Consider the following 18,168-nt stretch of genomic DNA (forward strand, 5'->3'; position numbering starts at 1 on the left):
AGACGTACGAAATCTGTAATCTGTTGGTGCGAACTATACTCTGTTCACCTTAACTTGGCCCAGGTTTTCGTCCTTTTGTGTCTAATTTCACCTAGCTCAGTGGCAGAATTAGATAGCACTACGGCGCCACATCCTTACCGTAGCACTTCTTCGTGGCTAGCATCATGTTCTACGTTGATCCATTGCTATAACCAAGACCACATGATAGATCGATGGCAATTTTAGGCCAAGTTACATTAAGGGTAGTATAGTTATGTTGTAACCTAAATTATATGTGTGAGAAGAGGATAGATAAAGGGAAGACTCTCCCCCGCCCACTACTCCCTCCATTATAATACCCGGCAGGAAATTGAAAGAAACACCTGGATTGTTAGAAAAAAATGAAAGTTAAATTCAAAATAGTGAAGAGGAAGTACTGTGATATTTACTAACACTGATGTACAAGGGTAGGGTTTTGAAGGTGGAGGGGATGTACCAGGAGAACGGGCGGCTAGGAGGGGAGGACGTGATGAGGGGTCTGTTGAGAACGGGAGGTACTATAACTAGGAGAGGGAGTAAAGAGGTAATAGGGTAGAGAGATATTGAAGAACACTGGAGGCAAGGAGGTGGGAGGAGGGGGGTGGAGGGGGATCATAAGGGTGAAAGCAGGATAGCATCAGGGACGTAACATGGGAGTAGGAAGGGAGTAGGGGGAGTAGGAGAGGTAAGGTAGGTAGGAGAGAGAAGGTAAGGGTAGGAGGAAGGTCGAGGATGTGTGGGGAGGGGGAATAGGAAGAGAGAGGAAGGGGCAAGGTTGGGAGGAGAGGGAAGGGTATGAGTAAGGGGAAGGAAGAGGGAGCGAGGGTGATAAGAACTGTGGGAAGAGAAAATGAGCAAGACAGAGAGAATTGGGGAGGAGTTTGGGGAGTGAGGGAGTAAGAGGGTGGCTAGGGAGAGGGAGGGTATGGATAGGGAAGGATAGGAGAAGTAGGGAATGTTAGGTCAGTGAGCGTGATGCGAGGTAGAACAGGAAAGTTGGATAGGGGGGGAGTCTTTGCAGGGCAGGGCAGGGCAGGGAAGGTCAAAGTAGGTTAGTGAAGGACAAGGCAAAGCAGGGAAGGACAGGACAGGGACAGAACAGGAATGGCAGGACAGGAAAGAACAAGGAAAAGAAAAACAGACAAGAAATGAGAGAGCAACCCCATCCCTGGCTGCCTCCCCCATATTACTGCTCTATGCAAATGTATGGTGTCGTAGAATTTCAATATATAGGTGTAAGCAATGGGGCTCCACAAGGCTGTTTCATTAATGCCATTTTGCCACACCAGAGGGGTTGTGGGGCTGGACACTAGGGGGCTGTTACTATATTTGGCCAGAGTAATAGAGCAGAAAGTGAATATATGGTTTGTAGGGAGCCCATTAGTACGGTACCGTTTTAATATGTAGACTTATTTTGTGTTATATGTTTTGTATTGTATTTTTGGCAAGAAAATTGTGATATAAAATGTCGGCTGCGTAATTCATTTGGTGTTTAAAAATTGGAGAGGGGGCGGAAGCAGAAACACATCATTATAGTGAAGGATAAATGAGCGGAACTAGAGTTTGAAGCCCACAGTCTCTCTCTCTCTCTCTCTCTCTCTCTCTCTGGTGTCTTGACCTTACTTCACGTGATTTAAAATATACGATGTTCCCTTACTTTCACAATGAGATATAAACTTAGTAGTGTATTTTTCAGGTATACAGTATAGTGTAGTGATGGAGAGGAGGGGTGGAGAGATGCAAGAGTGAGGGTGGTATGATCTGGAGAAAAGGCAACCTGATGGCGGAGGAGGAGGGCAGAATGACACGGTGGCGATTTGCTTGGGTGCAGATGGACTTTTAACTCCTTTAGAGAGAGAGAGAGAGAGAGGGAGCTAATGCATACACCCATCACCCTTTCCTCCTCGTCCATCCCTCATTCTCTCCTTCCCTTCTCCCCAGCCCCTCCTTCTCTCCCTCCCCTATATCCCCTCCTTCCCTCCCTCCTCCATCTCTTCCCCTTTCCTCCCCTACCCCTCCCCCCTCCTCCAGCTCTCCCCCCTTTCCTCCCTCACTCCTCTCGTCCCTCCCGTCCCAGTCATTCCCCCTAATGATTATTGCTCCCCCGGTAATGAGCGACAAAAGTCCGGGCGAGGCGTGCTGTAAAAAGGCACATTCCCGACACATTCCTGCCCATCTGATGCTCTGGACGCTGATACGGGACGCGATGGAGAGAGAGAGAGAGAGAGAGAGAGAGAGAGAAATTTGAGATCTGAGCAGGTAATACTGAGGTACATGGACGCCCATTTGAAGCATTTTTATGGTCAAGGGATGAATTATATAACAGGGAGGTGATGATGGAGATTAGTACCTGGATACATAGACCACACAGACCATGCCATACATACTATACTCTTTTCACTCTAACTTGGCCCAGAACAGCCATCTCTCCGTCCTGAATCCTTGCGTTGTAACAATAAATTATTACTAGAATTTGGTGCTTGTCACGAGGAAGTGCTATGGAGAGGGGTTAGGGGCGTAGCATTGTTTTTTTCTTCGTTGAGCTACGTGAAATATGCTACAAAGGGCGAAATTCTAGGCCAAGTTGAAATAAAAGTAGTGAAGGTTTTCATTCTATATATTAAAATTCTTGAACGTGACTTAAGACATGTACAGAACTTACGACAATACACAACGCCGTAAGTCAGCCTTTACGTAACTCTTCTTATCCGGTGACTTATGATTTTATTCTTGCCAGCAGTGAACTATTTTCTTAAGAGTAGGGGGATACGTGTGAAAGTGAAGGGATTGATGGTACTGTGTCTAACCCCGAAAATTAAGTCCTAAAAGGGAATAAAATCGTCTGCAGATTGCAAGAACACACACACACACACACACACACACACACACACACACACACACACACACACACACACACACACACACACACACACACACACACACACACACACACACACACACACACACACACACACACAACACGGTGCGTGGGTTGGGTGTGAGAGGTGAGGTGAGAGTAAAAAAGAGGAGTCGAAATAACCCAGTAATGTGCAAGAAATATCCGGAACCATGGAAAGAGAGAGAGAGAGAGAGAGAGGTTTATGTATGTATTTATTTGTATGATGTATTAGTATGTATTTATGTATGAGCACTGTGTACTTATGCATGTGCATTTACATGAATATTTATATGACTGTGTGTGTGTGTGTGTGTGTGTGTGTGTGTGTGTGTGTGTGTGTGTGTGTGTGTGTGAATTATGTTCGTGGGCAACAAAGCACCTTATTCGCTATGTGCACTATGGGTAGCACTTCTCATACCATTACTTAATATTCCACTGGTGACCGTGGTTGTGGTGGAGGGGGGTGGGGCGGGCCTTTCTCAGTCGCGTGGACACCCAGAAGCCACTCTTTGCATACCTCTACCACCCGCTGCTGTATGCCAGGTTAGGTCGGTCATTTTGTATTCATAGGCGTGTTTCTACTGCCTCTGCTTAACCCCTTCTGCATGTTTACGTCCTTTGTGTTTTGGTGCTGCGGTCAGGTGGTTTTATTCTCTTTATTTGATGCCTTTCGTAGTGAAGTGTTTGGAGACGATTTCTGTTAGGTCTTTGAGTACTGTGGCGTCATTATTTTTTTTATTCCTGATACTTCCAGGGGATTTTATTAATTTTTATTCGAGATCTCGCTGTGAAGGAGGTAATTACAGGATGGTGAGTTGCTGGAGAGGGACACCTTCATGTGGTGGCACTGATATAGCCGTGCCAGGGAAATGCTTGGCTATACAAACATGATCCAGTCCATTCCCCATCCCCAGGAAGAAGGATGTTGACCACGGTAGACGGGAACTTTGGCCTGCAGCACACCGGGTTCACATTCACATAAGCGGGGGGTTGGTGTAAATGGCAGGTCATTGGAGAGGGGCTGAGGCATTGCTATTGTTTAGATTTTGTTGTAGCATCGACTGCCTTGATACCGAATACCCTTCCTAGCGTCACCAAAGGCCATTGAAAGGGATCGAATACGCATCCATTATGTCGATAGCATGCGATCTAACCCTCTTGATCATAGGTGGTTAGTAATGGGTGTTAAGCGATGTAGTTTGATCCGAGCCCTTTTTGTTTTTGTTTTTTCTCGATATTCCTGCATCCACACACCACATCAGTCTCTCTTTTCTTTACTTCTGTCTTCCGTTGGGGATCTCTCTGCCGTCAGATATTCCTCCTCCTCCTCCTCCTCCTCTTCTTCTTCTTCTTCTTCTTCTTCTTCTTCATCTTCTTCTTTTCTTCTTCTTCTTCTTCATTCTTGTCCTCTGTCGTGCTTTTCCTTCCCTGCCACCTCGTATCACCTCTTCCTTCACTTCTTCAGTCCCCCTCCTCCTGATCAGCTGCCTTGTCGCCCTGTCCTCGTGTTGGGTGGTTGTCACTGGGAGAACTAGCTTGAATCTTTAAGAGTCACCCCTCCAGACTTACTTACCAGCATATATTATGAGCGTAGAGGTATGTGTGTGTGTGTGTGTGTGTGTGTGTGTGTGTGTGTGTGTGTGTGTGTGTGTGTGTGTGTGTGTGTGTGTGTGTGTGTGAAAGAGAGAAAGAGGAGTGGATTGTGAGATGAGTGTGTGAACTTAGAGAGAAAGAGAGAGAGAGAGAGAGATTATGAGATGTGTGGGTGAATTATGGGAAGTGGCCACAGGCATGCATGTAGTGTTGTGAGTTTGTATTATAATGAGATAGAGAGAGAGAGAGAGAGTGTGTGCGTGTGCGTGTGCGTGTGCGTGTGTGTGTGTGTGTGTGTGTGTGTGTGTGTGTGTGTGTGTGTGTGTGTGTGTGTGTGTGTGTTTATAGTTTCATCTCTTAATACTTTTATTATAGCGAGTTTTCTTTTAAGTTCCTTGTTATACTAAGAAATTATTAAGAATTTATATATGGATGATATATATATATATTTCTCTCTCTCTCTCTCTCTCTCTCTCTCTCAATCCTTCCACACCCACTTAGTTCAGCTGGGTTGTTAGGATGGGTGATAAATTTTGATGATAATAATAATAATAATAATAATAATGTTTTGTTAGGCTGTTGTTATTCGTGAGTTTGTTTAATGATGCAGTGCCTAGGTTTTCAAGTTCATAATTCAGATCAGGATAAATTTGTGTGTTTATTCCTTTATTTGTTTTATTTACTTTTAAGGCTTTTATTGTTGACGTGTGTATTTGTAGCTGGGTTAGTAGGGCCATGTTGTTGAAGTTTGAGTGATTGATTGATTGATTTTTTGCTTGTTAAACCATATTTGTTGATTTGTGTTATTTTTATCTCAGTTAGTAGGTCTTAATGTTATGTTTTTGTCCTTTACTTCGACTTTATTTGCCTTTTTTTGTCCTTTATTTCGACTTTATTTGCTTTTTTGTCCTTTATTTCGACTTTATTTGCCTTTTTTTGTCCTTTATTTCGACTTTATTTGCTTTTTTGTCCTTTATTTCGACTTTATTTGCTTTTTTTGTTATTTATTTCGACTTTATTTGCTTCTTAGGCCATTATTTTTGACCTGTGTAGTATTTCGTTCAGTGCGGCCGGTAGTTTTGAAAATCGGGTAACGAGACACCAACGGATTTAACGGAGTCTCAAGAACTCCTCAATGGTTTTCTTTTGGATGCGGCCCATGGGAACCCACGCAAATTGGACGAGTTTGTGTTGAAGGTTTTACTCTCTCTCTCTCTCTCTCTCTGTCTGTAGGTCTGCCTGTCTCTCTCTCTCTCTCTCTCTCTCTCTCGCTGTTCTGTCTGTCTGTCTGTAGGTCTGCCTGTCTCTCTCTCTCTCTCTCTCTCTCTCTCTCGCTGTACTATAGATTTACTGCGAACCGTAACTAAATTTACTGCGAACCATAACTATAATTTCCCTGCGAACTGTAACTAAATTTACTGCGAAGTATAACTACAAATTTACCGCGAACCTAATTTTGGACGTGTTACAGTCGTTTATAGGGGCAGTTACTTTCCTTTCTAGTTAAGTAGCGGTGTAAATCAAGAACGCGCTGGTGCTCGGACGACGGAGAGAGAGAGAGAGAGAGTCGTAAATGCTGTGCTCGTAAATGATAAACCCGGTGCTCTGCTGGCCTGAAGTCATCCCCCGCCCCCCTTCCCCACCTTCATCAAGTAAATCTTCCTCAAGTTAGGTTGGTAGGGTAACTTATTCTAGGCAGGGCTAAGTTAGATTAGATTAAGTTAGATGATGTTAAAGCCTCGATGTGTAAAAACTAGTTAACTTTCACGACAGGTGGTGTGATGTGGGTGTGGTAGTGTCGTGGTAGTGAATTTAGGTGTGATGTGTGATATTGCGGTGAGTGTAGTGGTGTTGGTGTGATGTGGGTGTGGTAGTGTCGTGGTAGTGAATTTAGGTGTGATGTGTGATGTTGCGGTGAGTGTAGTGGTGTTGGTGTGATGTGGGTGTGGTAGTGTCGTGGTAGTGAATTTAGGTGTGATGTGTGATGTTGCGGTGAGTGTAGTGGTGCGTGGTGTAGTGGTAGTGGTTTGAGGTGTGATGTGTTGTGATGGTAGTGTGGTGATGCTGGTGGTTGTCGTGAGTCTGGTGTGGTGTGGTGTAGTGGTAGTGGTTTGAGGTGTGATGTAAGATGTTGTGGTGCTAGTGTGGTGATGCTGGTGGTTGTCGTGGGTCTGGTGTGGTGTGGTGTAGTGGTTTTAGGTGTGATGTAAGATGTGGTGGTGATAGTGTGGTGATGCTGGTGGTTGTCGTGGATGTGGTGTGGTGGTGTGTAGTGAGGTAATGGTGAGAGTGTGTGGTTTGGTGCAGTGTGTAGTGATGACGGCTGTGTTTGTGGTGTGGCAGTGCTGGTAGAGTGGTGCGGTGGTGTGTGGGTAATTTTTTTTTTTTTTTTTTTAGAATATACAAAAAAACTGTAAGACTGAATAAGGAAATGAACTCTGTAGCTACTTCCTCTACCTTGAACAGCCTCTCTTAAACTGATTGAAATATTTATAAGACAGTAAAAATTAAAAAAAAAATTGTACCGGAAGAGTCAGTTAAAAATCCATATAGTCCACTTTAAAGTCCAAAAAAAAAAAGGGGGGGAGGGGAGAGAAAGAAAATTAGAGCGCCAAAAGCAACATAAGCTTTACGAAAAATGGCCAACCGAAAAATTATCTTCAAAATCCCTGACTTAAAGAAAATTGCCTAAATATTCATCCGCCCAAAATTTCTCCAGCGATGGCCGGGAGGTGGAAGAAAGTTGACCTAATAGCTCACGATAATACACCTTAATTAAATTCTATCGCGACCAAAAGGGGATGACTCAACGCTTCTGCATACTCGGCGCAGGTGATGGTGGTGGTGGAGGTGGAGAAGGGAGTAGTGGTTATGGTGGTGGGGGAGTGATGGTGATGGTGGTGGTGGTGGTGAGGGAGTGGTGGTGATGGTGGTGTTGGGGGAGGGGGAAGTGGTGGTGATAACGGTGAGGATGGTTGTTGTTGGTGATGACTTTTTTTTTTTTTTTAGTAGTATATTGACACGCAAAATGCTAATAAATCTGAATATAAGTAGAAAGAGATTTAATTGACTGCTATCATAAAAAAAAAAAAATAGGCTAGAGATTCAACACTTCTCATGATGCCAGACAAACCTTAACTTCTAAAAGCTGATACATTTCTATTTTTGCTGTCTCCAGATGATTTTATTCAGCCTTTAAGATTTTTTCCAGCTGGAGGGGTTAGATGCAGCCTAAATTAACCCTTCAGAGCGAGAGACCTTTCCCGGTAGTAGTAGTTATAGCCCTAGGTTCATCTGAAATGTGAACCCAGTGGACTGCTGGTGGAAGCTACCCTCCTACAGTCTACCATCCTTCTTTCGGGGGATAGGGAGGGAGATGAGGGACGTTTGCATAACTGGGCGGTGGAGTCACCTAGTTATACCGATGCCACCACGTGAAACCTTCCCAAAATACAGAAATACAGACTTGGGCTAGGAATAATAATAATAATAATAGTAGTAGTAGTAATAGTAGTAATAGCTAATAATAATAATGATAATAATAAAAATAATAATAATAATAATAATAATAATAATAATAATAATAATAATAAAATAATAATAATGATAATAAATAATAATAATAATAATAATAATAATAAACTGTCTGGCGGTAGGAAGAATTCACGAAGAAACGCCATCATAACGTAAAAGTGGAGTTAGCCATCCTTTCCTGTATCCCCAACAAGAATTTAGCCACGAAGAAGTTAATGTTTGTTGCGAGAAAGTTAAAAAGACGTGAATCCGGAGTGAGACAAAGCCAGAGGGAAACTTTGCACCAAGGATTAGTCTTCAAGTCTGACCTCCCAAACTCTCCAGAAGCTGTTTGTCCAAGAAAAGTTGTGTTTATGTAAGAAAAGTGAATCCGGATTGAATCTAAACAGAAGGAAATGCCCCCCAGAAACTATGCGTCTTTCTGTTCAACTTACTTATATTTCAAACGAGGACATTATCTGATTTTTTTTTTATGCAAGGAAGAAGGAACCAAAGGCCAGTAGCCTGCAAACCGTTCCTTAAAAAAAAAAAAAAAAAAAAAAAGAGAGAGAGAGAGCCAAATTTAAGATCCGTTCATTTCGAGATGCCTGGACACATTGCGGTTGAAAGACTGGGGATCATAGGAAGCTGGAAGTACAGACAGAGGGAGACAGTTCCAGAGTAGGCCTGTTGCATAAATGAAGGACTGGGAGTAACGGTTAACTCTTGCATTAGAGATTTGGACAGACAAGGGATGAGAGTTTGTTGCTAGACTATATATAAATATAAAGGAGATTTGGGTTCGTATTTTCGTCAGGTACAGAAGCTCCCTAACACCTCTTCCTTAGCGATTTGTTTTCGGATATGGCTGGTTAATATTCTTTTGCACGTTATTTATGCAGAATATGGCGATATTAGAAGGATTTATGTAACACAGAATAGTACAGTAAGGTGCAATTAGCAAAATAAATCGCATAGGAAAAGGTGTGAGGGAGTTTCTTCAACCGACAGGAATACGGACCTTGGAAGCACTTCATCATTAGCGATTTGTAATTCTAATTGCACCTCAATAGTCTCTTGTATATGTATCTTTTTAATCTCGGTATAGTTTGTATTACTGTGATGCAGGAGGATAGGGCAGAATAAATCGCTGATGAAGAGGTACTGCGAAATCTGAGGCAGCGACGAGGATAGGGCATAATAAATCAATAAGGAAGAGATGCTGCGAAATGTGAGGCAACGACAAGGATAGGGCAGAATAATTCGCTAAACAGGAGGTGCTGCGAAATCTGAGGCAACGACAGAAGGAAACTTTACACGAATTAACGATCTTTAGTCTGACCGCCCAAACTCTTCAGTAAATGCCAAAAATGAATAAAGAAATAAATAACTAAATGAAACTAAATAAGATAACAAATGGAAGTTTTTTTTTTTTTTTTTTTTTTTAAAGAAGAGAAGGGCATTAGGATTGAAACTAAATCAGATGGAAACCTAATGCCCGTATTGTGTTTGGTTGAGGGAGCTCCCTAACACCTCCATCTAAGCGATTTATTTTGCTTATTACACCTTGCCGTTCTCTTCTGTGATGCTTAATTCATTCTAATATCGCCATACACTGCATAAAGAACGTATAAAACGATATTAGCCAGCCGTATCCAAAAATAAATCGGTAAAGAAGAGGTGTGAGAGAGCTTCCTTAACCCCCCAAGAATATGAGCTTAAGAAACTTACATATTAGGGTATTGATAAGAAGAGAATCAGGTGAAGCCGGATTGAAATTAGCCAGTCGGGAAGCTTAAATGAACGATATCTTTTTTCTTTACCCTTTAATACCTCAAGCAAGATTGTTTAGCTACGAAGAGGACTGTATTTTAAGAAGGTAAAGCGAATCTTAAACTGTCCTTATAAGAAAGATGAGTAGTTGGGTCTAGAAATTACCCAACAAGAACGTACAGTGGATCCGGAATTAAATTTAAGCCGGACGAGAACTATATTAAAACGATGCAACTTTACTCCAACCCCCCACCCCACCCCACCCAAAAGACTTAGAGGCTGCGATATAACGTTGGAAAGATTATTTTACGAGGGTGAAGTGAATTTAGATGGAGAATAGACTGTAACTTTGTAAGAATGTCGCGTCACTTTTCTAACATTCCGAGAAGAGCCATGAGATTGAACGCAAATTGAATCCATATAGAAAAGAGAAATCTAATAATTAAACTAGACAGTGAGCTATAAAAACGATGAGTCTTTAATCCAACCAAAACGAAGAAAATGAAGAAGAAGAAGAAGAAGAAGAAGAGGAGGAGGAGGAAGAAGACGAAGAGGAGGAGGAGGAAGAAGACGAAGAGGAGGAGGAGGAAGAAGACGAAGAGGAGGAGGAGGAAGAAGACGAAGAGGAGGAGGAGGAAGAAGACGAAGAGGAAGAGGAAGAGGAAGGAAAATTATTAAGCACTGATAAAAATAATAGAGTATTTTAGGAATCTCGTGGAAAGTGAGGACGGGCGAGGGGCGTGAGTGGGACAGGAGTCGACATAAACGAGGTGACGAACGCGCACAGATGGCGGGAAAATGTGCCGGGGAGGGAGGGAGGGAGGGAGCGAGGGAGTGGAAGGAAAGAGAGAGGGAGGAAGAGGAAGGAAGTAGAGGGAAAGAAGGAGGGAGGAGAGAGGGAGGAAGTGGAGGGACAGAAGGAAGGAAGGAAGGAGACAAGGATGGAGGGATAGAGTGGGGGGGAAAAGAAGGAAGAAGGAAGAGAGAGAAAGAAAAGAAATGAAGACGTGGAGAGAGAGAGAGAGAGAGAGAGAGAGAGAGAGAGAGAGAGAGAGAGGATGGGGGGAGCTGGTGTGTCAGATGGTGGCGATGTTGGAGTGGGGGGGACAGGTGGGGGGAAAGCACAGGTGTTGGTAAGCTGTTACCCTATTTAATGGAGCACATTTTATACCAACCTTATACTTGTTATATTACTATTACACTTACTATGTTACATTTACACGTAGCACATTACTTCCTTCCGTGTTACATCTCGTTAACTGTATTTGTTACGTAATTTCCACCTGTTACTTTTACATTTGTTACATTACTTATACACCTTGATTGTACTTCGATGCTGAGTATTTTAGTTAAAAAATTTGATATCATATTTGCGTTCTATCTCTTTTTATACATTTTTATAGAACGGGTTTCGTCTGGTATGACATTCACACCCGGTATATTCCGTTTCACCTGTTATTTGATATTATATTGCCGTAATTTAATACCACTTATTATCTTACAATTGCATTTACATCTGTGCCCAATATGGTATCTATCTAATTTCCTTTGTCAGTCGACCCCTGTCTTTGTGTGTCTGTCTGTCTGATTCTCTCTCTCTCTCTCTCTCTCTCTCTCTCTGTAAACACACACACACACACACACACACACACACACACACACACACACACACACACACACACACACACACACACACACACACACACACACACAAACGTGATTTATGCTAATACTACGAAAATTATCAGTGTCAATATTTCAACTTTCTTGTAACCCAAAACTCGCAAGTGGCCATTTTTAGTGTCCATAATTATTATTTCGTGAAATAATTGATTACTATAGATACTTAAACACACACACACAAAAAGAAAAAGAAAAAAAAGGCGTAATCTTTGTGGCTGTTGTGGTCTTAGGCTCATTTGAATGTGAACCCAGTAGACTGCAGGCTGAAGTTTTAAGCCTCCTGCAGTCCACTATCCATCACCCGGGGGATAGGGAGGGAGGTGAGGGACGCTTGTATAGGCTAACCAGGCAGGGGAGCCACCCATTTATTTCGCTGCCACCGCTTGAAGGCGCCCCAGAAAAGATAAAGAAAGGAATCAAGTATATGCAAAGAGTAGAGAAAGGGAGAGTAGGAAGAACATAAGAAGGAATATTCATTGTAGTGGTTTGGGCAGGAGAGACAGACAGAGGAAGGGGAGGAAATTGCATGTAAATGAGACGAGGAAGAGGAGATGGATAGGAGAGAGGCAGAGGAGGGGAGGGTAATGGATGAGACAAAGGAAGGGAAAGCGTTAGATGGGCGGGTGGATAGATAGGTAGATGGGTGGATAGATAGAGAAATAGATAGATAGATAGATGGGTGGATGGATAGATAAGTAAATTGATACGTAGGTGGGTACTAGGGAAAGGGGGGGACGGTAATAAACGGTGAAAAGCTCAGATTGAGGATAGATGGACGGAAGGATTGATAGATAGATAGACAGACAGACAGACGGATTGGCAGTGACGAGAGAAAGGAAGGTTGGTTATAGATGAGAGAGGGGAGATAAGTGGATGGATAGACAGACGGATCGATAAATAGATAATACCATAAATAGACAGACTTATAAACAGACTGGTAGATAGAATAGGCAGATAGATAATAGTCATGAACGAAGGGAGATCAAACGCCTCGCCACGCTACATTAATTACTCTCCATTATCATTACCTTTGATTACACTATTAACAGGCATCATTTAGTGCAATTAACCCCCAGGCTAATTAGGAGACAAGATTACACCACACCACCTCATTAGGAAGTTAGAGTAATTACAGGTCATCAGAGTTCGGGCTAATCTATTTTAATTATCTCTTTAGATTTGACTTTTGTTTCTCTCTCTCTCTCTCTCTCTCTGCCCTTTAGTCCCATAGTTCACCCAAGACGTTCGATTTTTTTTTCATTTTTTTTATAATGGATTTATTTTTAATTTTATCGCTACATGTTCAAGCATAATACCTGAGAATTTCCAGTCGTTTTGTTTTTTATGTAGGTCTGTTATTTTTTTTCGTTGACTTTTCCTCTTTACACTTTCTTATTGTTATTCTTTTTTTTTTCCTTTTTATTCCCCCGTTCATTTAGCTTCTTTTTCTCTTCCTCATTTAACTTTCTTTTTTTTCCATTAATTCCACGTCGCCTCATTCTTAAGTCTTCCTCTCATTCTCCTTTCGACTTGGCTTCTATGAAAACTTCTCTTACCATTTCATTTCCTATAGCTACCTCCTACTTGATAAAAATACCTCGTGACCCATTCTTCCACCAGATTACCCCCCCCTCCCACGCTTCTTGCATCTCAGGTAACCCAGATCACCTGAGTCCATTTCTCCTGGGTTGTGCTTGTGTAAATAAGGATCTTCGTTGTTTATGCGTTGGTGACTTTGATGTGGGGCGGTAAACACACAAACACACTGAGACGGGCAGGCTGGCTCACTTAGGCTTACAAATACACAGGCACTCAGGCAGGCAAGCAGAGAGAGAGAGAGAGAGAGAGAGAGAGAGAGAGAAATGCATACCAAGATTCCCTAGTCTCCCCCCAACACGTACACACTACCACTACTACTACCGCCACTCCTACTACTACTACTACTACTACTACTACTACTGTACAAACTGCTGTATAAGTAAATAAAAGTGAAATTCTCTCAAAGGTGCAATCACGCTTTTCCTTTTAAGCATAGTCCACAAGTCGAGATTAAGAGGTAAATATTGTGAAGTGTCTCTCATCCATCTTCCTCCCTTTCCTCACTTATCTTTCTTATTTCTTTTACCCATTTTTTTTCTTTTCCTGTCCATCTGCCCCTCGTTTCCCACTCTTTTCTCTGGTACATTTTAACTTCCCTTCCATCTTCCTCTCATACGTGGAGTTTTAATCTTTTGCCTTGCTCATTTAACCCCCAGCAGACAGTCACGTTACAGACCAGTTTGTTTTATTATTTACTTGCATATCGAGCCTCTCTCTCCACGCCAATTTTTCCTTATTCTTCACTTGCTCTCTCATTCTTCACTTCCTCTCTCCCCTTTCTATACCCACACAGATTTCCCCCTCTATAAACAACCTGCACCCCAACTACACACCTCTCCTCCCTCCCCATCTCTTTCCTCCTTTCCCTTTCTCCATCTTTCCCCCTCCCATCTACTCCCCCCTTTCCCCCTTCCATCTTTTTCCCTCTTTTCCCCTCCCATTTACTCCCCTCTTTCCCCCTCCCCCTCTCTTCCCGCTCCTCATCTTCCCTCTCCCTCTCCCCATCTCCTCGTTTGCTCTCTCTTTTTCCTTCTCCCTCTCTCATCCATCCACACCTCATCTCTTCATCTCTCCCTCTCCCCATCTCTTCCTGCTCTCCATCTCTTCCCCCGTCCCATCCCTCTCCCCTACCCCATCTCCTCCCTACCTCGTATCACCTCTCCCCCCTTCCCTATCACCGCCGCGCCTCTGTCACTCTGCCAATCACCTCAATACTCACCCCGTGTTTGCCTTGTTTACTTTGGCTGTCTCTCTCCTCCCTTCTCAGATCTCCTCTAATTCGTTGTCTAGGGTGGTGGGTGTGCTGAAGTGGCCAGTAGTTTCTTTATACACACACACACACACACACACACACACACACACACACACACACACACACACACACACACACACACACTGAATTTCACCCAAATAGTCACCCCTGTTGCTGTGTTTATGTTGGCTTTTTTCTGGCTCCTCTTGTCTCATTTTGCTTGTCTCTCTGATCTCATTTTGCTCGTCGACCGAAGTGATATGGTCCCTGTGATTAAGTCCTTCTACACTGCCAGGTGGTGAAGAGAGACGCCTTCATGTGGTGGCACCCATATGACCGAGGTGCTCCCCTGCCTGGCTAGACAAACGTGCCTCAACTCCACCACCCCATCCCCACAGAGGAGGCAGGTGGGACGCAGTAGAAGGATGATTCCGTCTGTAGGCTACTGAGTTCACAGTTCCATGAGCCAGGGAATATAACTATACACTACACTGCCCTGAAAAAGCTTATGATGTCATGCTAACCACTAATATCCAGTTGGTTAGAAGAGTTGTGATTACACTCAGTTCGAAGCTCCAGGTTGTAATTTTTTGCTGATTTTTACTCGTGGATTTAGAACTGTCAACGTCAGAGATCCCTATAGATTTTGACACAGTTCTGAGACAGTGTAAAGGGACGAGTGACATCGTTTTGAGGTTCGCAGTTTCGATCCCGCAAATAGCGTCCCATGCGGTTACGGATGCATTGGTCAGGGGTCGTGGTGAGAAAGAGTAGGTTGAGTGAGAATGGGTGTTCTTTCCCGTCTTGCTTGACTGACTGTCTCTTCGTACCCTCTCAGACCCCCTTCATCTTGTGGGCTAGGGTGAGGTGTTAATTGTTATATTGCTGGTACTGTCGATCCCAGAGTATAGTCCTCCTTCACCCATGCATGTCCATGGTCCTGTCGTGTTTTAAATAGCTGTCCGTCTTTTTGTATCTTTTCTACCCTCGTTTAGCTCGTGTACTAATGTGTGTCTGTTGTTCCGAAGTGAGTAGCTTCCCACAACATAGTTCTCCTTCACAGACGCTTCTCATGGGTTTTTGTCATGTTTTAATCAGCTGCCATTCCTTTTGTACCCTCTCAAACTCCATTTAACTCGTGGACTAAGGTGGTGTGTATGTTGTTCCTAAGTGTTTATGTTCGATCCCACAACTTACTCCCCTCCTACAGGAAGAGTTGCATCTGGCTGAGGTAAAGGCGAGGGTGAGGGTCCCTGTCTTGTTTTAATTAACTCACCCTTCTCTTTGTACCATCTCAGACTCCCAGTAGCATGTGGAATAGGTTGGTGTGTATCTTGTTCTGAGGTACTTAAGTTCGATCCCACAAAATAAATCCTCCTTGCCATTACGGACACATCTGCTTAGGTTGACGGTTCTTGTCTTGATTTAATGTAATTCTCTTATTATCGTACCAGGCCCTGTGTAGCTCTAGGAGTAGGATTGTGTGTATGTTGTCCAGAGAAGTGCAGGTTCGATCTCACAACATATCACGTCCTGCAGGTAAAAACTCACTCGCTAAGGTAGATGATGTTTCTACTTGGCTGAGTTGTGGGTCCCTTAATGCTCACACGAACCTCCTTTTAGCTTATAGACTTGGGTGGTGTGTTTATTGTTCCAAGGTGTGCAGGTTGGACCCCAGACGTAGCGCACCCCCCACAGGTAGAGACGCATCTGGCTGTGGTGGTGGCTGTGGTAGTGGTATAGGGTGGTGGTGGGAGGGTAAGTGAGGTAGGGTGATGGTGGTAGTGATAAAGCCAGTGGTGGTGTATCCGTCGCATTCCATACCACCTAGGGGAAGACCTGACTGAATCTAACCTTACCTACCCACGTCTACCTGTCTTCTTACCTGCAGATACGGTAGTTAGTCTGCCTACCTGCCTACCTACCTACTTAGCTATTCCCTGCCTACTACCTGCCCATCTGCTACCTACCTACCTACCTACCTACCTACCCAAATACCTACTTACCTTCCGACTACCTTCTATTTGCTACCTACCTACCTGTCTGCTTCCTGACTACTACCTACCAATGTGCTGCCTCTCTGCTACCTACCCATCTACCTACCCACCCACCTACCTTCCTACCCACCCACCCTACTTCCCTACCCGCATATAGTTAGTCTGCCTTCCTACCTACCCACCTCTAGCCTAACCTAACCTTTTAACCACCTATACCAGAGCTGTCTTCCTACCGACGCTTCGTTAGTGTTCTCGACATAACGTGACCTAATCTACCCAAACCTGATTTATTTAGGCTTCCCTGCAACTACTCTCTCTCTCTCTCTCTCTCTCTCTCTCTCTCTCTCTCTCTCTCTCTCAATTCTAATTCCCACCTCTCCCACACTCGTTCAAACACCCTACCATTAACACACTTCACACTTTCACGCCACCAGTCTCTGCCCATTACATCATCTCTTCTCTAACCACAACCACTCCCACTCCTCGCCACCACTAACTTCACCTCTCACCTCCATCGTTCACCGCACTGCCTCTTCTTATCACCACTATGTCATCTTTAGTTACTCATCACTATTCTCCTTTGCCATCATTACCCATCAGCATTGTCCTCTGTTCTCACCACCTCTTCTCTGCCTGCCACTAACCTCTTGTCATCCCAGTTGCCTCTTTGTTTCACCACTGTCTTTTTCTCTTCTCTCTCTCTTCCTCTTCTCTGTCTTCAACCAACCTCTTCTCTTCACCACTGCCTCGTCTCACTACCAGTATCTTCCCTTTTTTTTCCTCTGCCTCTTCACCACTAACCTCTTCTCACCACTACTGTCTTCTCTCTCTCATCTCTTCATCACTAACTTCTCTTCACCACTAACCTCTTCACCACAAACCTCTTCTCTTCACCACTAACTATCTTCCCTCACTTCTGTTCACCACCAACCTCTTCTTACCACGACTATCTTCTCTCCCTTCCTCTTCTCATTTTACCACTTACTTCTTCTCTTCATCACTAATATCTTTTCATTACTAACCTCTTCTCTTCACCACAAACCTCTTCTCTTCACCACCAATGTCTTCTCTTCACCACTAACGTCTTCTCTTCACCACTAACGTCTTCTCTTCATCACTAACGTCTTCTCTTCATCACTAACTTCTTCTCACCACCACTATCTTACCTCCCCCATCCTCGTCTCCACCACTAACTTCTTCTCTTCACCACTAACTTCTTCTCTTCACCACTAACTTCTTCTCTTCACCACTAACATCTTCTCTTCACCACTAACTTCTTCTCTTCACCACTACCTCTTCTCACCACCACTATCTTACCTCCCCCCATCCTCGTCTCCACCTTTCTACTGCATAGCTGAGTTCAATACTTTAATTCTACCTCCGCCCCTCCTCCTTCCCTCTCCTCTCCTCCTCCATCCCTCCGCTCCTCCCTCTTCCCTCTCCACTGCCCTCCCTCTTCCCTCTCCACTAACTCTCCCAGGCTGTCCCTCCCTCTTTGCATCCCCCCTCTCTCCCTTCCCCCTGTAGTCCCCCTTCCGTCCCCTATCTCTCTCTCTCTCTCTCTCTCTCGGGATGATTATCACCTATTAGGGAGTAATTGCTTTAATGATCCACGTTTATCTCTGTCTGTCTATCTATATCTATCTATCTGTGTCTATCTATATCTATCTATCTGTCTATCTATATCTATCTATCTGTCTGTCTGTCTATATCTATCTATCTGTCTGTCTATCTATATCTATCTATCTGTCTGTCAGTCGGGGTGTCTATCAGTCTCCATTGCTCTCTTCCTTCATTCTTTTTATTTTCATCTTATCTCCCTATTTCCCCCTACATCTTAA

General features: G+C 43.6%; 1 protein-coding gene across 1 annotated transcript in view; it reads left to right on the forward strand.

Annotated features, from left to right (window-relative positions):
• The window catches only part of LOC145398800 (netrin-1-like), a 109,752-nt gene that overhangs the window by 83,814 nt on the left and 7,770 nt on the right, over nucleotides 1–18,168 (forward strand). The window contains exon 2 of the mRNA XM_080271609.1: nucleotides 14,947–15,100. Within this exon, the coding sequence (XP_080127735.1) occupies nucleotides 14,947–15,100 (154 nt within the window). The remainder of the gene's footprint in view (nucleotides 1–14,946; nucleotides 15,101–18,168) is intronic.

Source organism: Coenobita brevimanus, chromosome 46 (genome assembly GCF_032717465.1).
Source record: "Coenobita brevimanus isolate Jiangsu-jjx chromosome 46, ASM3271746v2, whole genome shotgun sequence".
Classification (NCBI taxonomy): domain Eukaryota; kingdom Metazoa; phylum Arthropoda; class Malacostraca; order Decapoda; family Coenobitidae; genus Coenobita; species Coenobita brevimanus.